The following is a 27,575-nucleotide window of genomic DNA, read 5'->3' as shown; positions in this document are numbered from 1 at the left end:
TATGTTGTCATGTCTTTTTATATGCGGAGCAGCACTATTTGTGCCTATTTGATAACTTGTATATGGCATTTCTCACAAGTTTTCTGCTCTACAGGTGTCATCTCTAATAATAGTTTTTCCTGAGAGAGTGGGTAGATATTAGCTACTATAATGTCTCCTGTACACTGCACATACACATGCAGAATATGTATTTATTGCACACCCTTAAAGGGGTACTCCTCTGGACAGCATTCGGAACATTTGGTTCCGAACAGTGTGCATGCTGCAGGGAGTTGGTCACACCCCTTGTGATGTCACACCACGCCCCATCAATGCAAGTCTAGGGGAGGGGGCATGGCAGCCAACACGCCCCCCCTATCATAGACTTGCATTGAGGGGCGTGGGGTGATGTCACGAGGGGGCGTGACCAACCCCCGCAGCGCACACACAATGTTCAGAACTAAATGTTCCAAATGCTGGCCAGTGGAGCCAGCAGAAAAATGCTGCACATTATACAGCAGTCCTGAATCTAGCACTGGGATTAAATATAACACTTATCAGTGCTTTCTGCAGCTTCTCTGTCTCTTTTTATCTCTGTCTCTCTATGCAGAAACCTCTTCTTTCTGGCATCTCTATAGACGTATATGGGCAGCAGGTAACCTGATCCCTCATAGAGCTAAGATTAAGTTTTGGCAATTTTACACAGTGAACGATGAGTTATGAGGATGATAAGTAGAAAAAGAGGCATATCACTCTGATATGATGTAATGCAAATGTTAATAGCTTGTACTTGGTTTATGTGAAGTTTGTTGAAAGTGTAATATATATATATATATATATATATATATATATATATATATATATACACAGTATATATAATTTGTGTAAAAAAAAATGTATTTTTATTTTGTATCATTATAATCATACTGATCCACCGAACAAAGTTTTCTTTTCATTTATAATGCATAATGCCCTCAAGAAATAAGGGCTCAATTGTATATTTTCTTTTTTACATTCCACTCTGAATATATTTATATTGTTTCCTGAAACTTTATATGGTTCATTAAAGAGATATTCCTAAGTATAAAAAGATGGCTGAGATGGTCCACAACAAGAACAGATGACTGATCAGTTGTGTTACATAACTTGCCTGGCTCCCACTGACATTAAAGGGCTTATCCACCACTAGGGGATTTAAGTTAAATGGCTGTGTTGTGAGTCCATAATAAAACTGCTGCTTTCTCTTTGTGAAAGGGCTATTTCCTGTTGGAGTTCCCTCCCTCCAACTACAAGTTGCAGGATCCCTTGTGTGTAAGTGTGAGGTGACTTTTCTTCCTCCAACACATCAGCCACCCCACCCCTTGCAGCAAACCTGAGAACCCTTGCATGCTGTATTGTGCTGTAAATTACAATTCCCTGCAGTCCTTTGGAGAATTACCTCATCTCATTCCCACCCAGTAGTCGCTCCACCCATTGAAACTCAGACAGGCTCCCTTTCAACACCTAACTAGTGGTGTAATGTCTCGGGGCACACCTCAACCTGGGAAAACTGAGGCAACACTCATTTTGTATGCTGCTAAAAAAAAAAAAAACATTGGGGAAAGATCACATAAGAATTGCGGGACCAGCCAATTAAAACAGGTACATACACTATATTATGAACTACACTGGCTATAAATCCTCTGTAGCATAGTCAAATAAATAAAAAATCCTGGAATACCCCTTTAATTAGAGGAACACAAACAGAGTAGCCTCACAAGCTATGCTGTTTACGCAACTTCAAGAGTTACAAAAACAGTTCCATTAATATCAATGGGAGTAACGCAAATTGCATAACACAGCTGCCTTAGCTGTTTACGGCGCCCAACCATCTCTGCTCTGCCAGTTGCAAATAAGCTGGAGATAGATGGGTAGACATATTTTTATTAATCTTTTTTATTTGTAGGAAAAGTAAACGTATATCAATTGTATTGAAAAAAAACAAAACAAGCCCTCATACAGCTGCGTTGCTGGAAAAATGAAAGTTATGACTCTTAGAAAACGGGGATGCAAAAATAAAAATATTGATAAAAATTGTTGGATTGGGAAGAGAATAAGAAATGACTAAAATAAACTACCATTTTTCTCCATTCATTTTATTCACTACATTTATTCAGTGAATTTCCTGATAAATTCTTCTTGAATGTAGTCTGGCTGGTGCAGATCAAAAAGTTTAAATTTTAAAATATATTCGCCCTTGACTTACATTCATGAGTAGCTCATATTAACTCATATTATTCTACAGTATTACTTTTATCATATAAAGAAGTTCTTTTCACAGATTAAAAGAGTATTAGGCGGCAATTAAGAAACATTTGTTCTCCCCCTATATCCATGCTGAGTATGCACACCACGAAGATCTCCTGCTAATCCGAAGGATCTTTGAAAATGCCATACCTTTCCTTCACCTGTATGTACTGAAAAGATAATCTCGATGAATTTTATGCACACTCGCCACGGTGAACGGGAAAGCAGTCAAGGCTTTTATTTCAATTAGAGATTATATTCAGGAATGATAATGCATAATTGGCCTCAAAATGGTATGGTAGTGACTCAATGATCTTTTTATCCAAGTTTTAGGAGGTGTTATAGAAGATAATGAAAATGCTTCATGTCATGTTCTAGTGCCTTCTTCATCCTAGAAATGACTTACTATAGTAGTGGGGAGAACAACATTCTCATACATAATGAATTGTAGCCTTCCATGATATACGTCTAGCGAGAAGGGAACCCTCATAGCCAAGGACATGATTTATCAAGGATTAAATTATAGGTTAAAGGGGTATTCCAGGAATTTTTGACTATGCTACAGGCTGTAAAGTTATTGTAGTTCATAATATAATGTATGTACCTGTGTGTGACAGTTTTCTCACAATTCTTCTGTGATTTTCCCTTCAATATTTATTTTTAACAGCATACAAAATGACTGTTGTCTAGGATTTTTCCCACCTTGCAATGCGGCCATGACCTGACTCACTAGTCAGCTGATGACAGGGAGCCTGCCTGCTTCATTGGGGGGGAGGGATCACTTGGTGGGAGGAGATCAATCTGCAACAGCAGTAGGCATCCTGATTGAAAACCACAGGTCTTTGAACGGATGCAGCTCTTTTATGTTTCAATGGGTTGGGTGGCTGATGTGTGGGAGGGAGGAAAATGGAAATGTGGGATTTGTAGTCAAAAAAGGAAAAGTCAAACAGGAAATACCAGTTCACAAAAAGCTAGCCACAGTGTTATGGTAATCTCACAACATAGCCATTTAGCCCCAAGACAAGTGCAGATCCTTCCTAAGCATGTCCATTACTGCCTGCCAGGTACATACCATATTTGTTGGGGGTATACCACGCACCTGCCTATAACACGCACCCTCATTTTACCAAGGATATTTGGGTAAAAAAAGTTTTTTACCCAAATATCCTTGGTAAAATGAGGGTGCGTGTGTGTGCATGCGTATACCCCGATACACCCCCAGGAAAGACAGGGGGAGAGAGGCCGTCGCTGCCAGCTTCTCTCCCCCTGGCTATCTGCGCCACGGCCCGTTCTCTCCCCCTGACTATCAGTGTTGGCGCCCCATTGCCGGCGCTGATAGCCAGGGGGAGAGAAGCGGCACCGGAAATGGGGCAGCGGCGCCGATAGCCAGGGGGAGAGAAGGGGCAGCGGCACCCATTGCCGGCGCCGCTGCCCCGTTGCCTCCCCCATTCACGGTTGTATAATTACCTGTTGCCGGGGTCGGGTCCGTGCTGCTTCAGGCCTCCGGTGTGCGTCCCATGCATCATTGCTATGCACTGCACGGCGCGGCACAATGACGAGTGACGTCACTCGCAGCGCGTAGCAACAACGCAGAGGACGCACACCGGAAGCCTGAAGCAGCGCGGACCCGACCCCGGCAACAGGTAATTATTACAACCAGGGATGGGGGAGGAAACGGGGCAGCGGCGCCGGCAATGGGTGCCGCTGCCCCTTCTCTCCCCCTGGCAGCGGCACCGATAGCCAGGGGGAGAGAACGGGCAGCGGCACCGATAGCCAGGGGGAGAGAAGGGCCGGCAGCAGGGCTCTAGACCCCAGGACAGGCAGGGGCAGAGAAGCCGGCAGCGATGGCAGGTCTCTGCAGCTGCAAAGCCGCTGCAGTTCATTGATTTAAAGCGCCCGCTTTAAATCATTGAACTGCAGCGGCTTATCGGCATATAACACGCAGGTAGACTTTAGGCTAAAAAATTTTGCCTAAAAAGTGCGTGTTATATGCCGATAAATACGGTACTAAAATCACCTTATGGTGGATAACCCCTTTTAAGCAGATCTATATCTAAAGGTCCACACAGTAACTTCCTTACCAAGAACGTCTTACCCCATACATATGCCTTTGATCTATGTGGACTCCATGGGATGACTAACTAAAATAATTATTTAGGTTTAATTAAATAATGAATTCATTATTGATGACTTTTTGTAAGGATCCCCACAGATCAGCAAAACAAAGGAACCATGGTGCTAGCTTTGCTGCCCAACACTGCAATATCCCATCTAAAAGAGAAAAATGTAAACACATTTGGAAAAAGTGAAGAAGGGTGCACGCATGTATAGGGCTGCGGCTTCAATACAACAGTAAATTGATAAATGCAGCAAACCAAGTGGATGAAGTATAAATGGTGGTTTATGCCATGATGTAAAGACATTGGCCCCGATTTACTAAGAGTGGACTGTCGTTTCCTATGTGGGTTTTGATTGGTATTTACTAATGTTTACTACGTTTAGCACTTTTCCCTATGTTTTTTTTTTTTTTTTACAACTTCTCAGGTTTTCCAGAGCTCAAGTCTACCAAATTGCATGTGGAAACATTAGTAAATATGTTGGAATTTTTGAAAATGTTGGGGATATGCCCCTTTTTGGCATCCACCTCCCCTTTTTGTGATTTTCTAAGTAAAATTAAGAGTTGGTTGGGCTTTTTGAACTTTTTGATAGCAAATTCTGGCACTAGTAAATCAGGGCCAATGTTTTGGTAGCCTTCTACTAACTTGTTCATGTGGGAGCTACCACCATTTTTAATTTCATCTACTTTATTATTTAATTTATCCATTTATTATCATGTTTGTGTGTAGCATTAATTTGCACCTGTGAGGCGGGCAAGCCGACTTGGATGGGGCTTATAGCCTTTCTCCCACCTCCCATTGTATGTGTGCTTAGCTACGCAGGAGGTAACCCTGGAGCAGTCTGTGAGCTGGACTTAATGCTGCCGTAATTGCCCACTGGCCCAGAGGCTATTTTACTTATCATGCACAGGTCGGTTTAGTGTTAGGTCCCGTGCCACTTGAGAAACCTTGTCGTTGGTGTGCAGGCTCAGGTATGTCCTTCATCTAAGGATAAACTTGCTAATGTCTCAATTTTAACATCAGTTTTGAGGGTAAACCAATGTCATTGTTTACATCTATCACAGTAGTGCACCTAAATTCCTGTTTTGTAGTATTCCATGTTTGTGTGTAGCTATGTCAGCTCTCTTCAAGTATTGGCCTGATTAGAGGGGCCGTCACGTTTTAAACAAGCAGTGATCTCATGGATTGACTCTAGTTCACATAGCCTATTACAGGGCTCAACAATCATACGGGCAGGACCTCACAAATCATCTCTGGATCATTTGAATGGCCCTTTTCTTCCATTACTTGTTGGCAGCATAGTTCCTATTACACAAGGGGATGCACAGTGATAAATGAAGGTTTTCAACCAGTAAAAAAAAGTAATCAGCTGACAAATAAGGGCTTGCTCATTCGTCAGATGATCTCTTATCCTATTATACAGGGTGATATGAGAAAGGAGGTGATATGAAGAGTGAGGTGATATGGGGGAGTTGCAGTACCTGACTGAGCCATTGAATGAATAATTGTTGTGTCAAGGCTGCAGTAAAAGGGTGTGGTATTGACTGCACAACAAAAGTTATCCACCCCTTTACATCTTATCCCCTATCCAAAGGATAGGAGATAAGATGTCTGATCACGAGGGTCCCTGCTGCACCCGGCATTCTTTTAGAGTATTGGGTGCCGCACTGGAGCGCCGGAGGCTCGTGAGGTCAAGTACGTGCCCCTTCAATGCAAGTCTATAGGAGGGGGCGTCATGGTCGTCACACCCCCTCTCATAGACTTGCATTGAGGGGCCATGGCCGTGACATAGCAAGTGGGGCGTGACCTTGACGTTGACATCACAAGCCTACTCCTCATATCCCCAGTCATCTGGCACCGGATGTCTGGGGTGCCACAGCCAAGATTGCGAGGGTCCCAAGTGGTGGGACCCCTGCAAATATACATCTTATTCCTTATCCTTTGCATAGGAGGTAAGATGTCTAGGAGCGGAGTACCCCTCCAAGAAAAAGAATATGCACATCAAGGGCAGGAAATATGAAGAAAGTTAAAAAAAAAATTTATAATTGTGTCCTAAGTCAGAGTAGGGGTTACAAAATTTTGAAAGAAAACTGTGTTGTTTTTTTTGACCATTACAATGGACTGAACCTGGGAGATTGATTTCTTTTGTAAAGAACACTCATTAAAATAATGTATGCTTTGGAAGCACATTACAAATCTGAAATGGTGCCCTTATGTGTAAGAGCAGTTTCAACAATGCATATGCATCTGATGAGGCTGAATGTATAGATTCAGAGTCATGACACCACCACACTTTGATTTTTAAAAATAGCAATAACAAGGGGGCATTACAGTTGGATATCCACTGTGTAGTGTTTAGACTGTGCAGTACTCTCCCAGCAGCTTGTATGACCCTGAAATGGTATGTTGTGTAAAAAATATAAATTTTGAATTGCTGCATGGTTGGGGGTTTGGAGGCTTTTGGAGACCAACCATGGGCACCACATAAGGAAAGATTGTCAATTTTGATTTGATAGTAAATAAACTAAGGCTGAATTTACATGGTGATTGGTGCCTCCGAGGCATGGATACTTTAGCAGAAATCAAAATTGGTAGGGGCCACATTCAATTCAACAACGCAAACATAGTCACCAATCCATCAGTGTGTCCTAGAATGTGGACAACATGGACTACAGGTAAAGCAAAGTTGACTTCACCACATCCAGAACAAAAGGATTGGACAGTAGAAATCTAACATGGTGAATCTTGATGTCGGAAAAAGTTAGGAGGCCACTGCTGATACTATTAATACATATGGTCAATGCTGGACTGACTACATCAATGATAACATTACCATAACTATGGTTTATTATCAGACTTTCCCTATTGTTCTCCTTTTGATTCCACACACAGACTATTCTTGGATTATTCAGCAAGCTTAATGACACTGGCAATGGATCACCAACCAAACAAATGACATTTCAACCATAATACATTGAGAACGATGAAAAATAAATATACACGTGCAGGAGGCTGTTTGTCTTAGATTACTTAACATAAGTACATTGGCAAATATTAAACATATTCTACTGAAAACAGCAGATTTTTCTCTTTGCCCTCATGGGGACTGTGCTGTGTGTTGTGACAGTCAATGAGCAGGAATGTTAGAAAACACTTAGTTAGTCTATATTAACCCAAAGTGAAAGTTTCTATTAAATGTGATTATACGTTGGGAATGCACCTGAAGCAATTTGAGACCTGCGCAGGCTCGGAAGGGAAAATCTTGTTTGGCGCATTAGAAGACATAATTGATTAAAATGAAGTCATTTACAGGATCCACTTGTATTTGATGAGAGAGTCATCTTTTTGCCATTAGGATTGCTTGTTAACATGGCTCTAAAACAATGCAATAAATGATCATTGCCGCAGGCAATTTATTGTAAACCTCTGAAAAGATTTTATATTCATATAACCAGTTCAAAGATGCCATTCAGAGTCACAAGTTTCAGAAATTAAACATTTCCTATCTATGGAATGGTGTAAACTCTAAAGAACACAGTATGAAGATTTCTGTCTTCGAATAACGTGTATCTAGAGCTAATATTGTCATGCTCTATTGAACAAACTAATGTCACAATTACATATGGGAAGGATTGACTTTTCTGCAATAACATTAAGGAATATTGTACTAAAAGCTGAAATTGTTGAGCAGTTTAAAGGAAAAATCTACCCAAAAAAAGTTTCTGTCTCATATATATCCTTTTTTCTCACTGATTTTATCACTAGATATCCCATCCATTGTACAACAACATGTGTAACCTACAAAAGATTCTCTATTCATATAATCCAATCAAAACAAAAGTGCAGCCCTCCTATTATAATCTCCTTCCCTTAAAACAACATGAACCCCAAAGTGGGGAGCATGCAGAGGAATATTCTACAGTTTCTCTATGTCACACAGTTGTTGGTTACCCCTGTAACCAAGTACTTGTGCTGGTCTGTAGGTTTTTGACATTGTAGAAGAACAGTCTAAATAATCCTTCAGCGACATTTAGGGGCGTACATACAATTCATGAAACTCCATAACAAAAATACCTGCAGTGGATGCTAGAATTAACTGTTCAGGAGGTGGGGGAAATGGGAGGAGGTGTTGCAATCGGTGATGTGTACATAAACCATACCATGGAGGAAGGGCTATAGAGGCAGACCACATAACTGCAGTTGGTCTCCCCTGTCCAATGGGCCCCATATCAGTTGAGTGGTCTGCCTCTATAGGTGGTATGCCATTAGTGACACATCTTCTTTACACGAGTCAGTCAGGATAAATCTGCGTCACTCATATGGGGAACAGAACTTCCTGTTTGAAATTGTACCATAGATATATCCACACAGCTTCTCCTTGAATGCCCTATCCTCAATGTTCTTAAAAATGGGGGTCACAATCCTCCCATCAGAATGAAATGGCTACTACACAGTACTATTCCATATATTGTCTATGCAGCTGGCAGAGCTGGACTACCTTTGACAGGCCCATAGACAGTAAATAGTGTAAGAGTGCACGTGTGGCTGCAAAACCATTCCAATGAAAGACTTTGATATCCCTTCAGGTGCAAATAATTAGACCTTCAGAAATTATATATGTATAGCCCCTGGGAATCTTCCAGCATTCCTTGCATTCAAAGAACTTGCTCTGATTATTTATCTTTTAGGAAATATACTATTTAAAGGGGTATTCCCATCTTGACACATCTTAACACATGAATATGCAATTAATTAATGATCAGTTTAGGACCCTCCACTGGGTATGAAAGTGATGCATTGAACTAGCACTATACTCTCTCCACTGTTTTGCTCCCTGCACAGTAGCCCCCAGTCACTAAACTCTTCATAGAACTTCACCACATCCCCGTTGAAGTGAATGGAGGCATTTCCAGTTCCTTGCACAGCCAGTTGGACCAGAGCATCAGTCTGTCAACTAAGAAGGGGGCACAGCACTACATCAGTACAATATCCATCCAGTTCTCATGATCGGTGAGGATCCCCGCCGATCATAAAGTAATGGCATATCCCAGAGCAGTGTTTCCCAATCAGTGTGCCTCTAGCTATTGCAAAACGACAACTTTCAGCATGCAGGGGGTTGTATCTCTACAATAGCGGGATGCACAGTGGTTGGGAAACACTGTCCGAGAGGTATGTCATCACTTTATGAAATGGGAAAACCCATTTAAACTACACATGAACAATGGTCAACTGGAGGGGCAGGTGGGGACCTATGAGTGAGAGGTAACTGAGATATAAGGGCTTAGTGAGGCGGCAAATAAATAGGGGGGGGGGGTGTTATGGAGAAAATTGGTAAACTACTAAGTTAGTGTTTTTATAGCAGAGTATTACAGCCCAAGGATAGACATTTTAGTAATACATCTTTTAAGTAGCATTAGGTTCTTGAGCTAAAAAAAAATAAAAAAAATAAAAAAAACATAGCCGAGGACACATCAATTCAAATTCTATTTGTGATTTTCTTCATAGAGGAAACATTAAGATTTTGGAAATGATATTTCTAGTAAAGTAGTTTATGTCCCTGAGAGGTAGATATGTAAGTGTTGCTGTCAATCTTAAAGGCTGTTTTCACTATCGCAGTATGCCGAATGTTTGCTTTTTTTTCTCTTAATGTTATGCTTTTTAAATGTTTCTATGCTAATGATGAATACTTTGTAAAGTTGCTGCCATAAACATCTACTAAAAAAAGCATTGATTTGTCTATTTAACCATTGCTTAGCTTAGTCTTTGCAGAGACATAGATATGTATCACAGACAAACCTGTTAGAGAAACATGTTTTGGGGTCTGTATTGTGCTACCTGATTACATTATTCATAGGGTTTGCTACTACATACAGTATATATATATATATATATATATATATATATATATATATATATATATTGTGCTAACTGATTACACTATTCATAGGGTTTGCTACTATATACAGTGTATATATATATATATATATATATATATATATATATATATATATATACATTTTTTATTTATTTATTTTTTATTTATTAATTTTATATCTTTGATTTTGATTTATACTTATCTGGGGGTCTCCATTATTTTTGCATTGTCTACTTGGATTGAACATTTCATTACCTTGAGCATTGTGTATATACTCACTGTACTGCACTTTGCAGACTACTCTATATTGCTTTGTGTATGTCATATTATACCTTACTATTTGTCATTTTAATTAATCATTATGTATTAATATAATTGTACTTTTTTGCTCCTCTGTTTTTTAGTCATGGTCCCTCTTTGATCTCTATTACAGCTGCCCATACACATTAGAGATGTGTCTGCAAACCTATCAACTGCAGTACTGACCAACCAACAAATGTGTATGGGTGCCTCCCAACTCTCCCAAAATGAAAGGTGCCAAGGAAGAGAAGGGGTTGTCAAGGTAGCAGAAAAGGTCCTGCCTCTTCTTCTCTCTGGTGCTCCACTTCCGTTTCCTGGAAGTGTACCATTCTGAAGTGAGATAGTGTAGGGAAGTCCCAATCATCGCATGCAGGAAAAAAAACCACTGGGGCTGCATGATGTTACTAATGTAATGGGGACACTATGCAGTTATTGGATATTGCATCTGAGCATGGTTAAGCCCACATGCAAAATTATAACTGGCCCCACCCCGTCTCTTGTCAGATTAGACAACTCCTTTAACTGCCTGATCCTTTTGTACTGGGGAGGGGGGTTATAAACAGTCAGCAGAGGAGACTGGACATGGCCTTCTCACCTCAAGTCAAGTGTGCATGTGTCTGTGGAAAGATCAGGGCCAGCAAACTATCTTATGAGCATGAGGTTTTATCACCAAAATGCAGAAAAAGTCACTTAATTGGTTTCCATTTTGCAATGTTTTTGTATCTCTCTTTACTGGACACTGAGGATACAATGTTGATACCTCAAAACTTGTAGAAAATTGCATCCCAGTTTGAGATGTAGAACTTTAACTTACAATATATCTTAAAATAGAATGATAGGAAATGACCTTCTGTCAAGGTGTAATGCAGAGAGGCAAATGTAAAAATCCAGCAAATTACAAAAATCATAGAAAGTGCCGTATCCTTTCACACCTCGACTCTGTCACAGGCAGAAGATCAAAGTGGGAAAGCAGAACAATGAAAGGCAATTTATACTAATTTCTGCCAAAAGCTGCAATTTCCTCCAACTTGCTGTTATTATTTAAATAACACTCATCTTAGAATGTCACTATACTTGACCATAACATGGAGCAGGAAGGAGGATTGCCTGTCTAATTGATGCGCTGTGTGAACACTGACAACTGCACCTTTACTTTACTGACTGAATGAAGGGTTGTGATATTATGCGCAGACAGCTTAATTCATGTAATAAGATCACAATTTTTTTATTGTATTTCTTATTAAAATACACAGTTACAAAGTTAGAGGAAATGCCTTATGTATTTTATTTCAAATCAATATTAAATATACATCTGAAAACTTTTTTTTTAAATACCGGTAAATATTTTTACTTCTAAATGTTCCCTTGTAGGCATCCATATTGGAAACAGTTGCCTACATCAGAGTACACAATGTTTTCTGTCTCTGAATTGAATGAAGTTGAATGAAGGTCACTGAATTGTTAATTGACTAATAAAGTCTCCTTGGTGTTATTTGATACAACTCTCTTCCCAGAGACCAGTAAACGGAGTTGCATATAGACTCTTACATGTGTATAGTGTGTATCCTGCTTCATCTAGGGTTTCAGTAGTATAATAGCGTAGTTGATAAATCCTCTGCCTTCTCACTCTGTCACAGTCTACACAGCAAAGCAGATAAATAAGCTGCAGACAACAGTAAATATCAGAGAGTGTCTGCTCCACAGGCCAATGATAAAACTGAAAAAAATAATTAGAAAATGTGTACAGTTTGTATTGGTGGCTACCAGGTACTAAACTAAAACTTTCTGGTCAGTGTGAACGATGTACCCTATGGAAAATGCTGATTGGAGATCTCCACACACGATCCTGAATGGTTTTTGGCAATTTCACATGTACAGTTGCATTATTATGGTGAAAGGAGTGCTTTTTTTCCCATTGGTTTTACTTGTGATAGAATACAGTTCACTTTTTTTCACCACATTTTGGTGTGCTGCAAATATTCTTGAATATTTGTGAAGTGTCCCTGACCAGGATCCATATGCCTGTGAGCATCCTCTGCCAGAAAATCTTTTAGTGTACTGTTCCTCTGATATATATATATATATATACGGTATATATACGGTATATATACGGTATATATATATATATATATATATATATATATATATATATATGCATTTAGCATGGGTCCAAGAAGTCAAATGGACAATAGTTGATATCTTGTGCAACCCAACACCAATAAATAGCTAAAATATCTTGAGAAATTTAGATGAAAGTATGATTGAATGTGGTAACATTGTTATGAAAACAGATATTCATGAATCAATGCACATGATCTTAACATGTAATGTAACAATCCATATGATATAATATTTACAAGGTTCAATTCTTTTTGCTTGCAGACACAAATCCCTTCCTTTCAGCTGGTGGAATTCTTTTGTACTCCATAAATTTATGGTAACTAGGATTCATTGCTATCCATTGTTGACATATTCTTCCTTTGTTGCTGCACTAATTGTTACGAGATTCACTCTTTGTGCAAGTTAAGGTTTAGATTAATCATGGTGGGATTAGGCTTTTGTTTTTCATTTACTTGAATAATTATGTGTTTCTCCAGTTCTTTGCAGTACATCATTCCTATTTCCAATTTGGTGGGTAAAGTAAGTGTTCCATAGATAGCTGCACATAAATGAAGGTTATAATTATCAAGACTTAAAAAAGAATTTGTCAATACTGATGATCCTTTTGAATTAAAGGGGTATTCCGGGCAAAAACATTTTATCCCCTATCCAAAGGATAGGGGATAAGATGTCTGATCGCGGGGAGCCCGCCGCTTGGACCCCCCGGGATCTCCCTGCAGCACCCGCATTCTATGAGGGAGTTGCGTCTCCAGTTTCGGAAACCTCCTGGTTTCTGGGACTGGGAATGTGACATCATGCCCCCTCCATTCCTGTCTATGGGAGGGGGTGTGACAGCCAGCACGCCCCCTCCCATAGACATGAATGGAGGGGGCGTGATGTCACGTCCCCAGTCTCAGAAACCTGGAGGTTTCTGAAACTGGAGACACAACTCCCTCATAGAATGCAGGTGCTGCAGGGAGATCCCAGGGTGTCCCAGCGGTGGGCCCAACGCGATCAGACATCTTTTCCCCTATCCTTTGGATAGGTAATAAAATGCTTTTGCCCGGAATACCCCTTTAATATAATGTGGCTGTAATGTGTATGTATTTGAGGAGTAGCAGTGTTTTTTGGCCATTAAATAATTTGATATGGTATTTCACCAGTTTTCCCCTCTGCATACTCTACTTGAACTAGTGGGTAGAGACTAGCTGCTATGATGCTATCTCCTTTACAATGCACATCCCCTGTTTACCCTGGGCCATGTGCGGCGGATTTAAATGGCTGCACAAAAGCCAACAACATGCATTTGCTTACTCATTGGCTAATCGCTAGATGATTACCAGGAACTAGCATTTCTGGCCGATAAATTTGAATTTGCAGTGCCCTTTTATCAACAAAGTCTATCAGAGAAGATATCCTTTTTTCAAGTGTTTTATCAGCCTTTCTCTTCTCTCCTGAAGCAGCTTATTATCGATTTATTACTAGATCAAAGGTCAACTTTAATGTTATCACATATCAGTTTACAAGTTCCTCCAGAAGAAGAAAGAAAAACTTACAAGAATCCTATATAGAGACACTGTAGAGGCTGTAAAACAGAAACTAAACTTTTCTTTTGTTATTAAAGACCTGTGAAGATAATGTTTGTCCACTATAATAAATACAAAATAAGAATTAAAAAAGTTTAAAAAAATTAAAAAAGGTTTTTGAAAGATGTCCACTGCCTTTAAGGATTTTCAATTCTAATTATTTAATTTTGAATACTAAAACTAAGCTAAGACTCCCTATTCTGTACAGATCACTTTCTTGCATTGTCCTCCAGGTGTATATATAAGACACACAAGCTGTTGCTTAAAGCTCAGCCCTGGCCCATCCCCCCTGTAGAATAACCCCTTTACAGGTCACAGAACATGCCTAGAAAATGCTCAATAGGACAACCTCTTTTCATATGGACATATAGCCAACATGAAGCAGGGCTCATCTATGAGCTGGCACAGACAACCACTAAGTATGAACAGCACATACTTTGGAGGATTCAGACCAGTCACCCATGACATGGTGATCTAGTCATTTGAATGCCTGATATGTAATATTACCCTTACCATGGTCCAAATGTGTAGTTTGAAGCAGCAATGTGAAAGCAACATAATAATTTGGGTGCAAAGCTTCTGGATTCTAAACCAACATTTACCATGGTCAATGTATATAGGGGAGTTCTAGAAACCAGAACCACAAACATCAGCTGGTTTCAGCATTGGCATGTCCTAGAGATATTCCATATTTACATACCACTTTAAAAAAAAAAGTTTATGTCCTTGTTCAGTTCTAATGTTCTAATTCTAAAGCTTTTGCATTTTTCTGGATAGGACAATTTATCTTAAAGGGGTACACTGGTGGAATTTTTTTTTTTTTTAAATCAACTGGTGCCAGACAGTTAAACATATTTGCAAATTACTTCCATTTAAAAATCGTAATCCTTTCAGTACTTATCAGCTGCTGTTTACTACAGAGGAAATTGTATAGGTCTTTTCTGTCTTACCACAGTGCTCTCTGCTGACACCTCTGTCCATGCCAGAAACTGTCCAGAGTAGAAACAAATCCCCATAGAAAACCTCTCCTGCTCTGGACAGTTCTTGACACAGACAGAGGTGTCAGCAGAGAGCACTGTAGTCAGACAGAAAATAACTACTCAACTTCCTGTATAGCATACAGAAGCTGATAGTTACTTGAAGGATTAAGATTTTTAAGTAGAAGCAATTTACAAATCTGTTTAGCATCTTTTTTTATTTAAAAAACAAAAAATGTTTTCCACCAGAGTACCCCTTTAAGATTACCAACAATGCAGTTGTTACTTAATTCCAATATATTGGTATAGCATTGTAAAAAAGTCTTCCATGACCTTTTTTATACGGCGGATAATTCATAGACTGTGAAGGAAAATGGTGAAATGAAGGTAACTAGAATTGTATAGTAAGTATACAGTGTAATACTGAACTGACACACTTCCCTCTATTGAGATATTACCTCTGTACAAGACAAATGTCCTTTGCAGAGAATAGTTGCTATTATGATGTGGTTTTAATCTCACAGCAATTATATTTTCTGATAGGACATTGAGGGAAAGTAAATAAGCGAGGAAGGAATGACAAGTTATTAAAAGTAAGCACTTCATAATGTGTATAATATGGTGGATGGAGGAAAGGAAGACAATAAAGTAATTGGAATATTCCTGAACGGGCTTAATTAAATGGTAAAATCGTTTGCTTTGTTAGGCTAAAAGGAACACATGTCGATCCAAATTCAAATGAATATGAAAATGAAAATAATAATTTACAACTGATAGACTTCATAATACGTAAGTAAAAAATACAGAATTTTCATCCAAGAGAATGGGACATAGCAGCAATAATAAATGCAGTTACTATGGAAATTATGGCATATGTAAGTACACAGCTGATCGGCTGAGGGTTTACGAGTTAACCCTCACTAATTATGATGGACCATTCTGATGATAGGCCATCAATTTTAAAGCCTAAATAACCTCTTTAACCCCTTTACTCAACAGCCTGTTTTGACCTTAATGACCAAGGCAAATTTTAAAAATCTTACATGCGTCCACTTATTTGGTAATAACTTTGGAACGTTTTTTTGTGACATATTGTACTTTACATTAGTGGTAAATTTTGATTGATATATTTAGAGGTTTTTGTAAAAAAAGAAATTACGAAAAAAAAGAAGAAACATTTGCCTTTTTCAAGATTTGTCATTTTCTGCTCGTATGATAAATAGTCATGCCGCACAAAATTAATGATTAATTCACATCTACAATACGTTTACTTTCTGATCCCATTATTTGATAAACATTCTTTTAGTTTTTCAGGATGTTAGAAGGTTTATAAGTTTTGTAGCAATTTCCCAGATTTTCAAGAAAATTGCAAACTCAGATTTTTCAGGGACCAGTTCAGTTCTGAAGTGGAATTGAGTGGCCTGTATGTTAGATACTCCCATAAATCACCCCATTTTATAAACTGCACCCCTTAAAGTAATCAGAATGACATTAACCTCTTAATGACCCAGGGCGTATGGATACACCCTCACACCCTGGGCCTTAAGGACCCAGGGCGTATCCATACGCCCTGGCATTTTACTGTCCCTGCTGCGCGCTGGGCAGAGATAGGAAGCGGATGCCTGCTGAAATGCTTCAGCAGGCATCCAGGGCAAATGCCGAGGGGGCCATGTCTGCCCCCCATGTGAGCGATCGCCGCAAATCGTGAGGGAAATCACCCCTGCGATCTGCGACGATACCAGGCTGATCGGGTCGTCTGGGCATGCTGGGAGTTGCAGTTTTGCAACATCTGGAGGTCCACAGTTTGGAGACCACTGTGCACTTCCAGATGTTGCAAAACTACACATCCTCAGCATGCCCTTACTGTCCAGGCATGCTGGGAGTTGTAGTTCTGTAACATCTGGCCCTTCAGATGTTGCAGAACTACAACTCCCAGCATGCCTAGACAGTTTTGGCATACTGGGAGTTGTAGTTTTGCAACATCTGGAAGGGCACAGATTGAGAACCACTGTATTAGTGGTCTGCAAACTGCAGTCCTCCAGATGTTGCGACATGCCCCCCGAGCAAAATTTGCTCTCAAAAAGCCACATATGACTCCTTCTCTTCTGAACATTGTAGTTCGCCCGTAGTGCACTTCAGGTCAACTTATGGGGTACCTCCATACTCAGAAGAGATGGGGTTACAAATTTTGGGGGGTATTTTCTGGGGCATCCTTTTAGTTTAGGATATTTTGTTGGCATCATACAGAATTACAGGGGCCTTGGGGTGCAAAAATATTTTTGGGAGACAAGTTGATGCTTTCATTAGTACCATTCTGGGGTACATGTGATATTTTTTATTATCATTTTTTATTTTATTTTTTTATGAGGTGGTATACATAAAAAAATCGATTCTGTGGTCGTTTTTTATTTTAATTTTTTAGGTCGTTTGTCATGCGATATAAATGACATATTAACATTACACTGCAGGTTGATACAATTACGGCAATACCAAATTTATATACTTTTTTATATGTTAGTTCATTTATGGCATAAAAACTATTTAAAAAAAATAATGTTTGTGAATCGCCGCATTCTGTGAGCTGTAACTTTACTGACGCAATTGTGTGAGGACTCTTTTTTTGCGGGACATGTTGATGTATTTGGGGGGGTATTTTGGGGGGTTATTATACACATATATAATTTATTTTATTATTTTTTATATTTTTTTATATTTTTTTCCCTTTTATTTTTCACATTTTTGTATTTTATTTTTTTCCACATATTATCACTTTTTTATTGTTTCCACTTTAACACTTTTTTCCACACTTTATTTTTTTTACTATTATACACATAATTCAATGGAGTACACATCTGTACTCCATTGAAATATGCCTATGCCTGTCAGTACTGACAGGCATAGGATAGATCAGTCACTGCCATAGGTAGGGACTGATCACTCAGGTTGCCATGACAACGGAGACCACTGTCAGTCCTCCAGTTGCCATGGCAACCATTGGTGCTCTGCTTTCACTTTGCAGAGTGCCGATCAGTGACAGAGGGAGCTCCCTCCCTCTGTTGCCCTAATAGATGCTGCGGTCTTAGTGAATGCAGCTTCTACAGAGTTAACCCAGGATCGGAGCACAGCCTGAGTGCCGTTGGTGGCCTCCTCCAATGGGGCCCCCCTCACGACCAATCGCTTCACACAGTGAATCGACGGAGGAGAAGCGAAAGGAGGAGACCCGCACCAGATCCCTGCTATTGGTCCATCTGTACTGAGGAACAACAGCAGCTATCGCTGGCCGGGGATGGCTGCAATTGGTCCCTGGCCGGTTTCAGGGAGGCTCGGCTGTGCCACACAGCCGAGCTCAATAAACTGTCACAGTACCCGGCTGCGCTGTGACAGTTTATTCTCATCAGGTACATGTACGTGGTGTTGCGGGAAGTCGTCCCTAATCACCACTTACATGTTCCTGATTTTGTGGGAAGGGGTTAAGGAGGAAGGGTGTACATTCTGCTTCGGGTCTATGAAGCGTGCTCAGGAGCTGAGTGCACTTCATACCAGATTTGTCCTGCTTATATCAGCAGCCGGGGCCCATGCCAGACATCACTGAGCAGGGTGATGTCTGGCATTAACCCTTTAGATGATGCAGTCAATGTTCCACCTCCTTTTACCATCTAATAGCAGAAATCTATGCAGGACTTTTTAAAGGAAATTCAATGGGATGCCAGTTTGATCTATGTAATGGGGGCAACCTTGCCTCTGTATATGCCACTCTTAATAAGATTACATACAAGCCATGTTTCAGTTTCTGTTGAACCTGTGCCCCACACATATACAGTACCTATGCCTACCAATACAGCTGCATATTCTGCCTATTAAGGGATTATCAAAAATTTAAATTCTGAAGAAGATAAGTATCAGTGTGGGTCCAAGTGCTGGGATCCTCATGATAACAAAAACAGGGGTTCTTTGTCCTTCTTTTTGAATGAAGAAGCAGTAATAATGCATGCTGAAGCTCCATTCACTCACTATGGGAGTGCCAAAGCTATTTGAGTGCTGTACTTGGTTATCTCTATCAGTTCCATAAAGAATAGAAAAAATGGCAGTGAACATGCTTGTCTGTGACTTCATTCACATGAGGGAAAACTGTTCTCTTGATAAGCGGACATCCTCTCCAACGAGAAACTTACCCACTTTCATAATCCTTGGATAGGTGATAAGTTTAAAATTGGGGTAACCTTTCTAATGCGGACCTGCCAGCAGGAAAACATGGGGTCTGAGTAAGCCCATGGTGAGAAAGGGCTTTTCATCATGTTTTTGTGGATATCTTCCTTTTCATCACCATGATAAACACCATTTTATTAATATACAAATGAGGCTCATGTGTGCAGTGGGCATTTGCTAGAATGGCAAGAGCCCAGGTAAGTCTACCCATATCCTTTTTACTCAGTCGAACAGGGTAGTCAGAGGACTTGTCCTGGATTACTTGGGCTCTTTTCATGTTGGGGAACAGCCCTCTGGGCATTTAAGCCTCATTTGCATAATCATTAAATGGCTTAAAGTACATCTCAGAGCTGTAAAGAACAATGGATATAAGAAAAAGTATATGCTCAGAATCCTGATGACTAGCCCTATCTAGCCATGGACTTATTAAAGGGGTACTCCGCCCCAGGACATTTTATCCCCTTTAACAACCCTGTTGTAACGCTGACAGGTCCGCTTTAGCTCCCTTATCTTACTCCCTTAGCTTACTTAGTCCTACAGAATAGCCCAGATAACATACTGTGGTAGCACAAAAAAACTGTGCTAAATGTATCGAGCTCCACTATATTTGTAATTGGTAAACTACATTTTGCCCAAAGTATATACTTTAGCCTTAGAGAACTGAATAGAAAAGCTATTACTTTTCTGTACATCAGAGATCAGTCATCGGTGAGCAATGTAATGTTTATTGAAACCTCTTGATACTTTTTGGATATTCCAGACACAAGCATTAAAGTAAACTGTATAACAATGAATACATTGTACAGTGGGGGTATGAAAGGTTAAATGAAATGTCAAGTATAGAGTTTTGTCTCCTTTCCCATGCATTCCTATCTATCATAGCACGCTTCTGGCACCTGAGACACACTGTGCATATCATTGATATTTACCAGTACAGGTTGTTCTTCAATTATCTCCATAATTGCCTTTGATTTTGCTTCACGGCTGATTCACGTGCTGTTAAGCGCTGCACCTTTTTAACTGAATTGCAGGAGTTTTGTTACATAGAATAGGCTTGGTATTCCCATTGTAAAGGGAGCTGACATTGGGCTTCATATCTCTTAAGCCAGTATTGACTTTATTGATGCATTTATTTATTTCGGAGAAGGGAAGCATTCACGGAGCAGAATGTGGCAAGCTCTGAATCCTATCTGCGTATTGACAGGGTGTTTAACTCACATAGGGTATTATTGAGGTCTCAGTCCCTTGATGCGGACCAGCATTAAATGCTTTTATACAATCAGTTCATAGGTATGTCGGTTTTTCACAAAGAAGCCACTAAGGACAATACTAAATAAAGATAATCCTGAATAAATGTTTTAATAGCTATAGAGAGAGAGAACAAAGCAATCAAAGCAGAGGTTTAACAAGGGGTTTCAATAACGCTATATGGCAACCCAGAGGGTGCGCAGATGGCACAATGGCTCATGGGCTTTCACAGCGATTTTCTATATAATACTTTGTGGGCTAGAACTCAAAGTGAAGAAAATTCCTGGACTCTTGCAGTAAACCACTGGATATGCTTATGATAGTAACCTCAGTTGGCAGTTTTATTCCCATAAAATCATCTACAGATGTAGCTGACATAAGTTATCCCCACAGTAGGCAGGACCTTACTTGACATTGCGGGTGGAGGTAGCTGACGTCAGCTGTGTGTGTGTATGTGTGTTCACTTTCTTCACCCTTGCTGTACCATTGACCAATTGGAACAGTTGTGTATATTGGTGGACCACAGTTGAAAGCTGTCTGGCCCCCTGGCAATGTTTCCTATGTGTTAGCACTGACATGCAGCCTAACTACTCTCTCGCTCAGGCAAAGTGTGTTGCAGTGCAGACTCCTTGAGCTGTGATCGGGTAGAGTACTGCAGAAGCTTTCTACTAGATCATTAGGAGAACTGTGCAACACTGCACTCACCTTTACATCTCCTTGATGAACGCTTTATGGAGACAGGAAGCTAAGCAGTGCTTAGCTTCCTGCTATGGACAGTACCTAAGTGAGTCTAAAGCTCTTTATGGAGGTGGGACCTTTGTGTACTGGGTGGGAATAGTGTAGGATATGAGGGTATACAGAAAATATCTGGGAATATATATGGACATTTATCAACAGGTTTAGTCAGGTTTTCTTTACTATAAATGTCGCAAAATTGTCGCAACTGCGACTACGCGATTTTTTGTGCGACATTTTTACTGGAAAGCGAGAAAAGCAAGTTTTTCAAAAATTAACTACGTAGTAATAATTTTAAAATGGACTACGGGTAGTCAGGTATTTATTAACTGCGACAGTCGCAACTGTGCAAAAAAAAGTCGCAACAGGGTTAAAAATTTACTAAACTTACTCCAGCTCAAACATGGAGCAGAAAAAGCTACTACCAAAGTAAAAAAGGAAGAATTTCTTACGTGAAAGAAAATTATCAACAGGCTGAAACCAGTTGATAAATAAGTCACACATAAGCAAAAAAAAAAGTAAGGAAAAAATGACAAAAAAAAAAAAAAGAATACATAAGCAAACATTGATAAATGTCCCTCATAGAGAGGAACCTAAAGTATACATGAAATGTCTGAGGGTATACATGGACAGTGAATTATATACAGGGGATGTATAGGGGTATTCAGGGGCAGTCTGATGGCTTACAGGGGAGTCTAAAGTATACAAGGAATGTGTGAGGATATACAGGGGCAGTCTGAGGTATACAAGGAATGTCTAAGGTATAAAGGGGAGGCCTGAGGCTATACAGGGGATGTCTGAGGGTATAGAGGGACTATATGAGAGTATATAGTGGCAGCCTAACCTGGGGCAATTTTTTTGCAACTGATGCCCTGTGGTTTCTAGCTACACCCCTCTCTAGACTGTCTAGATTTCAGGGGTGAGAACACATATGCACTTGTCTCCATTGTAATACTTGTTGGGTGCAGAAAGAAGAATCTAGCCTACTAGCACATTAGGACATTTCATGATCATGCTTTGGATGGAAATGCTTTGAAAGAATGAGAAGGGAATTTAGAAATGTTTGTAGAAACTGTGTCCTTAGCAATTCCCACTGTGATCTTGGTGATCAGTGCTATTTACAGAGCCTCTATAAGGCTTAACCAGTCATGTCACATGCCACACTTCAAAATCATCATTATTGGCCACATATTCCCTGTTTACACAGGGTGATGTGCTTCCAATAACAATTATTTTATTGGCTGCACAACAGATCAAATCAGCCAACAAATGTACATAACTCATTTACTCAATAATCGACCTGTGTAAGACAGTTTTTTTCTGACATTTATTTTTGGAAAACTGCCACTGCAGTTTTTGAGCCAAAGTCAGAAGGGGATCCAAAAGGAAGAAGAAATGTAAGCCTGTTCTTTATATTCCATATTTCTTTTAGATACACTTTTGGCTTTGGCTCAAAAACTGCAGTGGCAGTTTCCCAAAAAACAAAAAAAAACGCCAGAAAAAACCTTTGTGGAAACCAGGCCTGGAAGTGCCTTTAATTTCAGGTATCTCAACAGAGAGGCACGCTAACACATATTCTCACTACAGAGGTTACCGTATTTTTCGCCGTATAAGACAAAGTTTTTCTTCCCCAAAATTGGGGAGGAAAAGTTGGTGCGTCTTATAAAGCGAATACACACCTATTGTGGCTGTCCCCGCGGCCATCAATGGCCGGGACCCGCGGATAATACAGGACATCACCGATCGGGTTAGTGTTATTTTCGCTTCAGACGCGGCGGTCAGCTATGATCGCCGCGTCTGAAGCGAAAATAACACTAACGGGGCTGTTAAATCAACTGGTGCCAGAAAGTTAAACAGATTTGTAAAATACTTCTGTTGAAAAATATTTGTCCTTCCAGTACTTATTAGCAGCTGTATGCTACAGAGGAAATCCTTTTCTTTTTGAATTTCTTTTTAGTCTTGTCCACAGTGCTTTCTGCTGACACCTGATGCCCGTATCAGGAACTGTCCAGAGCAGGAGAAAATACCCATAGCAAACCTATGCTATGTAACTATGTAACTATGCTGCTCTGAACAGTTCCTGGCATGGACAGATGTGTCAGCAGAGAGCTCTGTGGACAAGACAAAAAAGAAATTCAAAAAGAAAATAATTTTTCTCTATAGCATTCTGCTGCTGATTTTTAAATAGAAGTAATTTACAAATCTGTTTAACTTTCTGGCACCAGTTCAATAAAAAAAAAAAAAAAAAAAAGTTTTCCACCGGAGTACCCCTTCACCTCGAGAAAAGCAGAGTAGCATGTGTAGTCTTATAGGTCATGTAATGCTCTACTGGGAAAAAACATGCAAAGTAGCCTTCCTCTTCCCCAGGCTGCCGACGTTTAAAAATCTCACATTCCATATAACAAAAAAATAGTATTACAAAGATAAATAAAACAAGAAAAACCACATGGTGTGAATGATCATATAACCACATATTCCTTTATCGTGCTGTAACCACATTCTGTGAATTTCCCATGCCAAAATAGCACACAAAGTGCTGCAATAGTATATGGGACTTGAAAAACATCATAGTGTGAACGATAGCCTTGTGGGCGGTCCAACTCAGTGATAGACAGCTCTCTCTCACTCTCTCTCTCTCTCTCTCTGTGTATATATATATATATATATATATATATATATATATACTTATACACAAACAGCTGTCAATCAGTGAGTAGGACCACCCACTTGACTGCTTAGCCAGAATAAGTAGAGAATAAATTACAAATTATCCTAAATGCCCCCCCCCCCCCCCCCCCCAAGCCATCCAGTATATTAATCTCCTCTGGTCCTCCTGCTCTGTAGTATGATGCCAGCAGATTGGACTGCACTTTCAATTAGACAGATTTCTTTCAACATTTGTTTAACTTTAGCACATTTGTTTCATATTGAGACTAGGGCTGGGTTCACACATAGTATTTCAGTAAGTATTTTAGCCAAAACAGAAGTGGGTCTCAAACACAGAAAAAGATGCCAGCTTTCTCATGTACATTTTTCCTGTTGGTTCCAGTCCTTTCTTTTTTGACTAAAAATATTGACCGTAATATTATGTGGGAACCTGGCCTAGAAGTTTGCTTTGGCTTGTAGACATAATGCGAAAAGATTTGATTGAATTTCTAATGTAACTGGTTCCCTTTAAAAGTGAATGAATGAATGGATACATATATAATATATAATTTTTTTTTAAACCCATACAACCAATAATTTGTGTAACGGTTGGTGACAAAGCTGAGGTTACCAGGATACCGGAGCTTAATTTCTTGGAAGTAATTTGACAGGTAATTACATCGTGAAATTGATAGTGAATGTTCCGGCATGCATATTTGGAAATGACTTCTGAAATGTCAATCCTATGTGACCCCCTCACATCTCTGCAGGATACGCCTCATATGAAAAGCTCCATTCCTCCTACATACTATGACATTCTATGTGCCCCCAGAAGTGCCCCTTTTATACTCAGCAATGTGCTATTGTATCCTATGGTAAATGTGCTACTGCTTTAGAGCCTAATACGAAATAATAAAAGAGCGACTTACTTTCAGGATTTATCTCATGAAGTGGTTTTTTCTCTACAAAAAAAAAAAAAAGAAATAAGAGAGAAGTGTACTTAATATTTGTTCTATATTCAGCGTGCAGATTCTCTGATATGTGAAGAATCTAAGATATGTATTTGCATAACGCATGCTACATGCAAGTTGACTTATTCGGCAGTTCAAGGTACCAGAACATCAGCCAAATACATCAATTCATCAGAAACTTCAAATATGGAGAAAGAAAAAAAACACTTTCCATTCACTGCAATAGTACCTTAAAGAGGACCTGGGCCTACCCCCAAAAGATAAGATTTAATTGTCATTGAAAAGCATCGTGTGCCCTGATCACAGACTTTTTTTTTACAGTTTCTTGAAACGTCCTTTCATTCCTGAGATATGAGGGTTTATAGTTTGTCTGACAATTCAGGTAATCAGTCAGATGGGCGTGAACTTAATTTTAATAATGTGAGGGACTATAATGTGATGGGATGATACAGTCAGGTGATGTGAATGTTGTCCATTGAGGGGCGTGAATGCCTAATACATACTCCCTGACTGTATAATTCCACCTATCAACAAATTTTCACTCCCATTATTAAAATTAGGTTTCCCCGAATTGTCAGACAAATTTAAAAGCCTAATATCTCGGGAACGGGAGGGCGTATCAAGAAACTGTAAGAAGGTGTAGGGTCAGGACATCCTTCTCTATTTAACTATAATGCAATCTTATTTTTCTTGGGCTTACCACAGGTATTCTTTAAAATATTTATATTATAGTTGAATGTTGCTAAGAATTCAAGCATAGTCCGATACACAAATGTAATATGTTTTTTAGGTTATATTTAATTTATCTGTGCTTGAAAGGTTGTCTGATCATCAACACTATCCAAGGACAGGAGATAAGTGTATAATTGTGGGGTTCTGACTGTTGGAACCCCCCCCCAAAATATTGGGAATAGGGTCCCAAGTATCTTGTAGGAATGGAGCTACTTGACTATCTTTAGCAGCTCCCATAGACAATGATTGAAACAGCAGGACACACACATAACCACCATTCTAGTTGAATGGAAGATTCAGGACCCTTTTCTTGAGATTGTGGAGGAGCCCAGTGGTGGGACCACACAATTATTCCATTATTCCCTAACCTTTGAATTGGAGATAAGTGTTAATGGTTGGTCAACCCCTAAAAGTTACCATGCACATGAAACATGAGAAGAAATGCTGCAGATTTTTTGCTATATACAATTTATAGCCATTCTGCCTCAAAATCTGCAGCTAACAATCTTTCTGAAGACCATGTTAATGTTATAAAAGCAAAGAAAAGAACATTTAGGAAAACATATAGGACGGTGCTGCTACTGTATTATGCTGTGAATTTTCTATGCATTAATTAATTGCATCATATCTGCCCAGTGTGAATATACTCTTAATGTTAAAAAAGCAAAGCCATAAACTGGAAGAATTTACTTTAACTACACACAAGTAAGTCATGTGATTATTTTTTCCACTTTTTTGGGGGGGCAAATTACCCATGACATGCTTTAAGTCTCTTTAAAGGGAATGTATAAGAAAAAAAAAATTACCTTCTGTAAAAATTTTATTTAATTTTATGTTAAATACATTTTTAAGAATGTTTGGTAATGAATTTTTACTTTTTTTTTTTTTTTTTTTTTTTTAGTATTTTACTATCAGTATTTTAAAATAATGCTGATCATTTCCCAGTAATGCCTTTTTCTCAGAGCAAACAGAATTACAGTGAATGGTGACACAAGTATGTGTAAATAACACTGGATCAACCACCATTCACAGCAGATATCAGAATACAGCTTCCTGCAGTAAAGCATATCCCTAATGTAGTTAAAAATAGTTAAGGCAAGATGGCAGCCTCCATAACATACAATAATGTTATTAAATTATAATTATAAAATAGAAATAGATTAGAAAAAAGAGCATGTTTAAGTATCTGGCATAATCTGGAAAGAAATATCTAGAGGATACATTCCCTTTAAAGACTAGGCATCTAGGTAGCCACCTATAAGCTGTATTCATATATACAGTTTTCACACATTTATTTTTAATCAAAGTCAATTGTAGATACAAAAGAAACTAAAAGTATAGAGGAAAGACTGACACATTTCCTCTCCTTTGTATCCTTATCTAAAAAGATGTATCAAAAAAGTACATGAGAATTTAATGTACGAATAGTGAGCCACAGAGAGACAGTTTTCTTTCTTTTGTAGGTTAGTTATTTTGCAATGTTAACATTACAATTCTAGAAGTAAATAAAATGTAGAAACAGTCCTCAAGGTATATAAATCCTAAAAATGTGCAAGATATGGTCAGTTAGACATAAATAATATTTATTAATAGATATAATATAGATTAAAATGGTGTTCTGACGGGGCCCATGTCAGAAACATATAATACTACATAAAATATATATATAAAAATATCTGACCGCGTATAGAGAATGATAGTAGTGACCACCTATGGGTAAATATGGCAAATAGTCTTTTAGTGTAAGTCTCTCAATATATATGAATCCATTGTGAGGTACCACAATAGAATATGGGTATAGATGATAAAAGTTCTCC

At 39.1% G+C, this 27,575-nt stretch overlaps 1 protein-coding gene and 1 long non-coding RNA gene across 6 annotated transcripts in view; one reads left to right on the top strand and one right to left on the bottom strand.

Moving 5' to 3' along the window:
- The window catches only part of LOC130368157 (uncharacterized), a 49,816-nt gene extending 35,552 nt beyond the window's left edge, over window positions 1-14,264 (top strand). The window contains exons 4-7 of the long non-coding RNA XR_008892303.1: window positions 10,691-10,819; window positions 12,940-12,994; window positions 13,155-13,197; window positions 14,118-14,264. This is a non-coding gene — a long non-coding RNA (uncharacterized LOC130368157). The remainder of the gene's footprint in view (window positions 1-10,690; window positions 10,820-12,939; window positions 12,995-13,154; window positions 13,198-14,117) is intronic.
- Window positions 1-27,575, bottom strand: part of UNC5D (unc-5 netrin receptor D) — a 670,113-nt gene that overhangs the window by 161,757 nt on the left and 480,781 nt on the right. For 4 of the 5 annotated variants that reach the window (XR_008892301.1, XM_056571520.1, XM_056571523.1 and 1 more), the window contains exon 8: window positions 24,985-25,017. The exons of the other annotated variant lie outside the window; for it this stretch is intronic. Coding sequence is in view for 3 of the 4 variants with exons in the window: in XM_056571520.1 (XP_056427495.1) it covers window positions 24,985-25,017 (33 nt within the window). In the remaining variant the exon portion in view is untranslated. The remainder of the gene's footprint in view (window positions 1-24,984; window positions 25,018-27,575) is intronic. 5 annotated transcript variants of the gene reach the window in all.

The sequence above is a fragment of the Hyla sarda genome, chromosome 4 (genome assembly GCF_029499605.1).
Source record: "Hyla sarda isolate aHylSar1 chromosome 4, aHylSar1.hap1, whole genome shotgun sequence".
NCBI classification, from domain to species: domain Eukaryota; kingdom Metazoa; phylum Chordata; class Amphibia; order Anura; family Hylidae; genus Hyla; species Hyla sarda.
The sequence above is the reverse complement of the archived record's forward strand: the minus strand, read 5'-3'. Positions and strand labels throughout refer to the sequence as shown.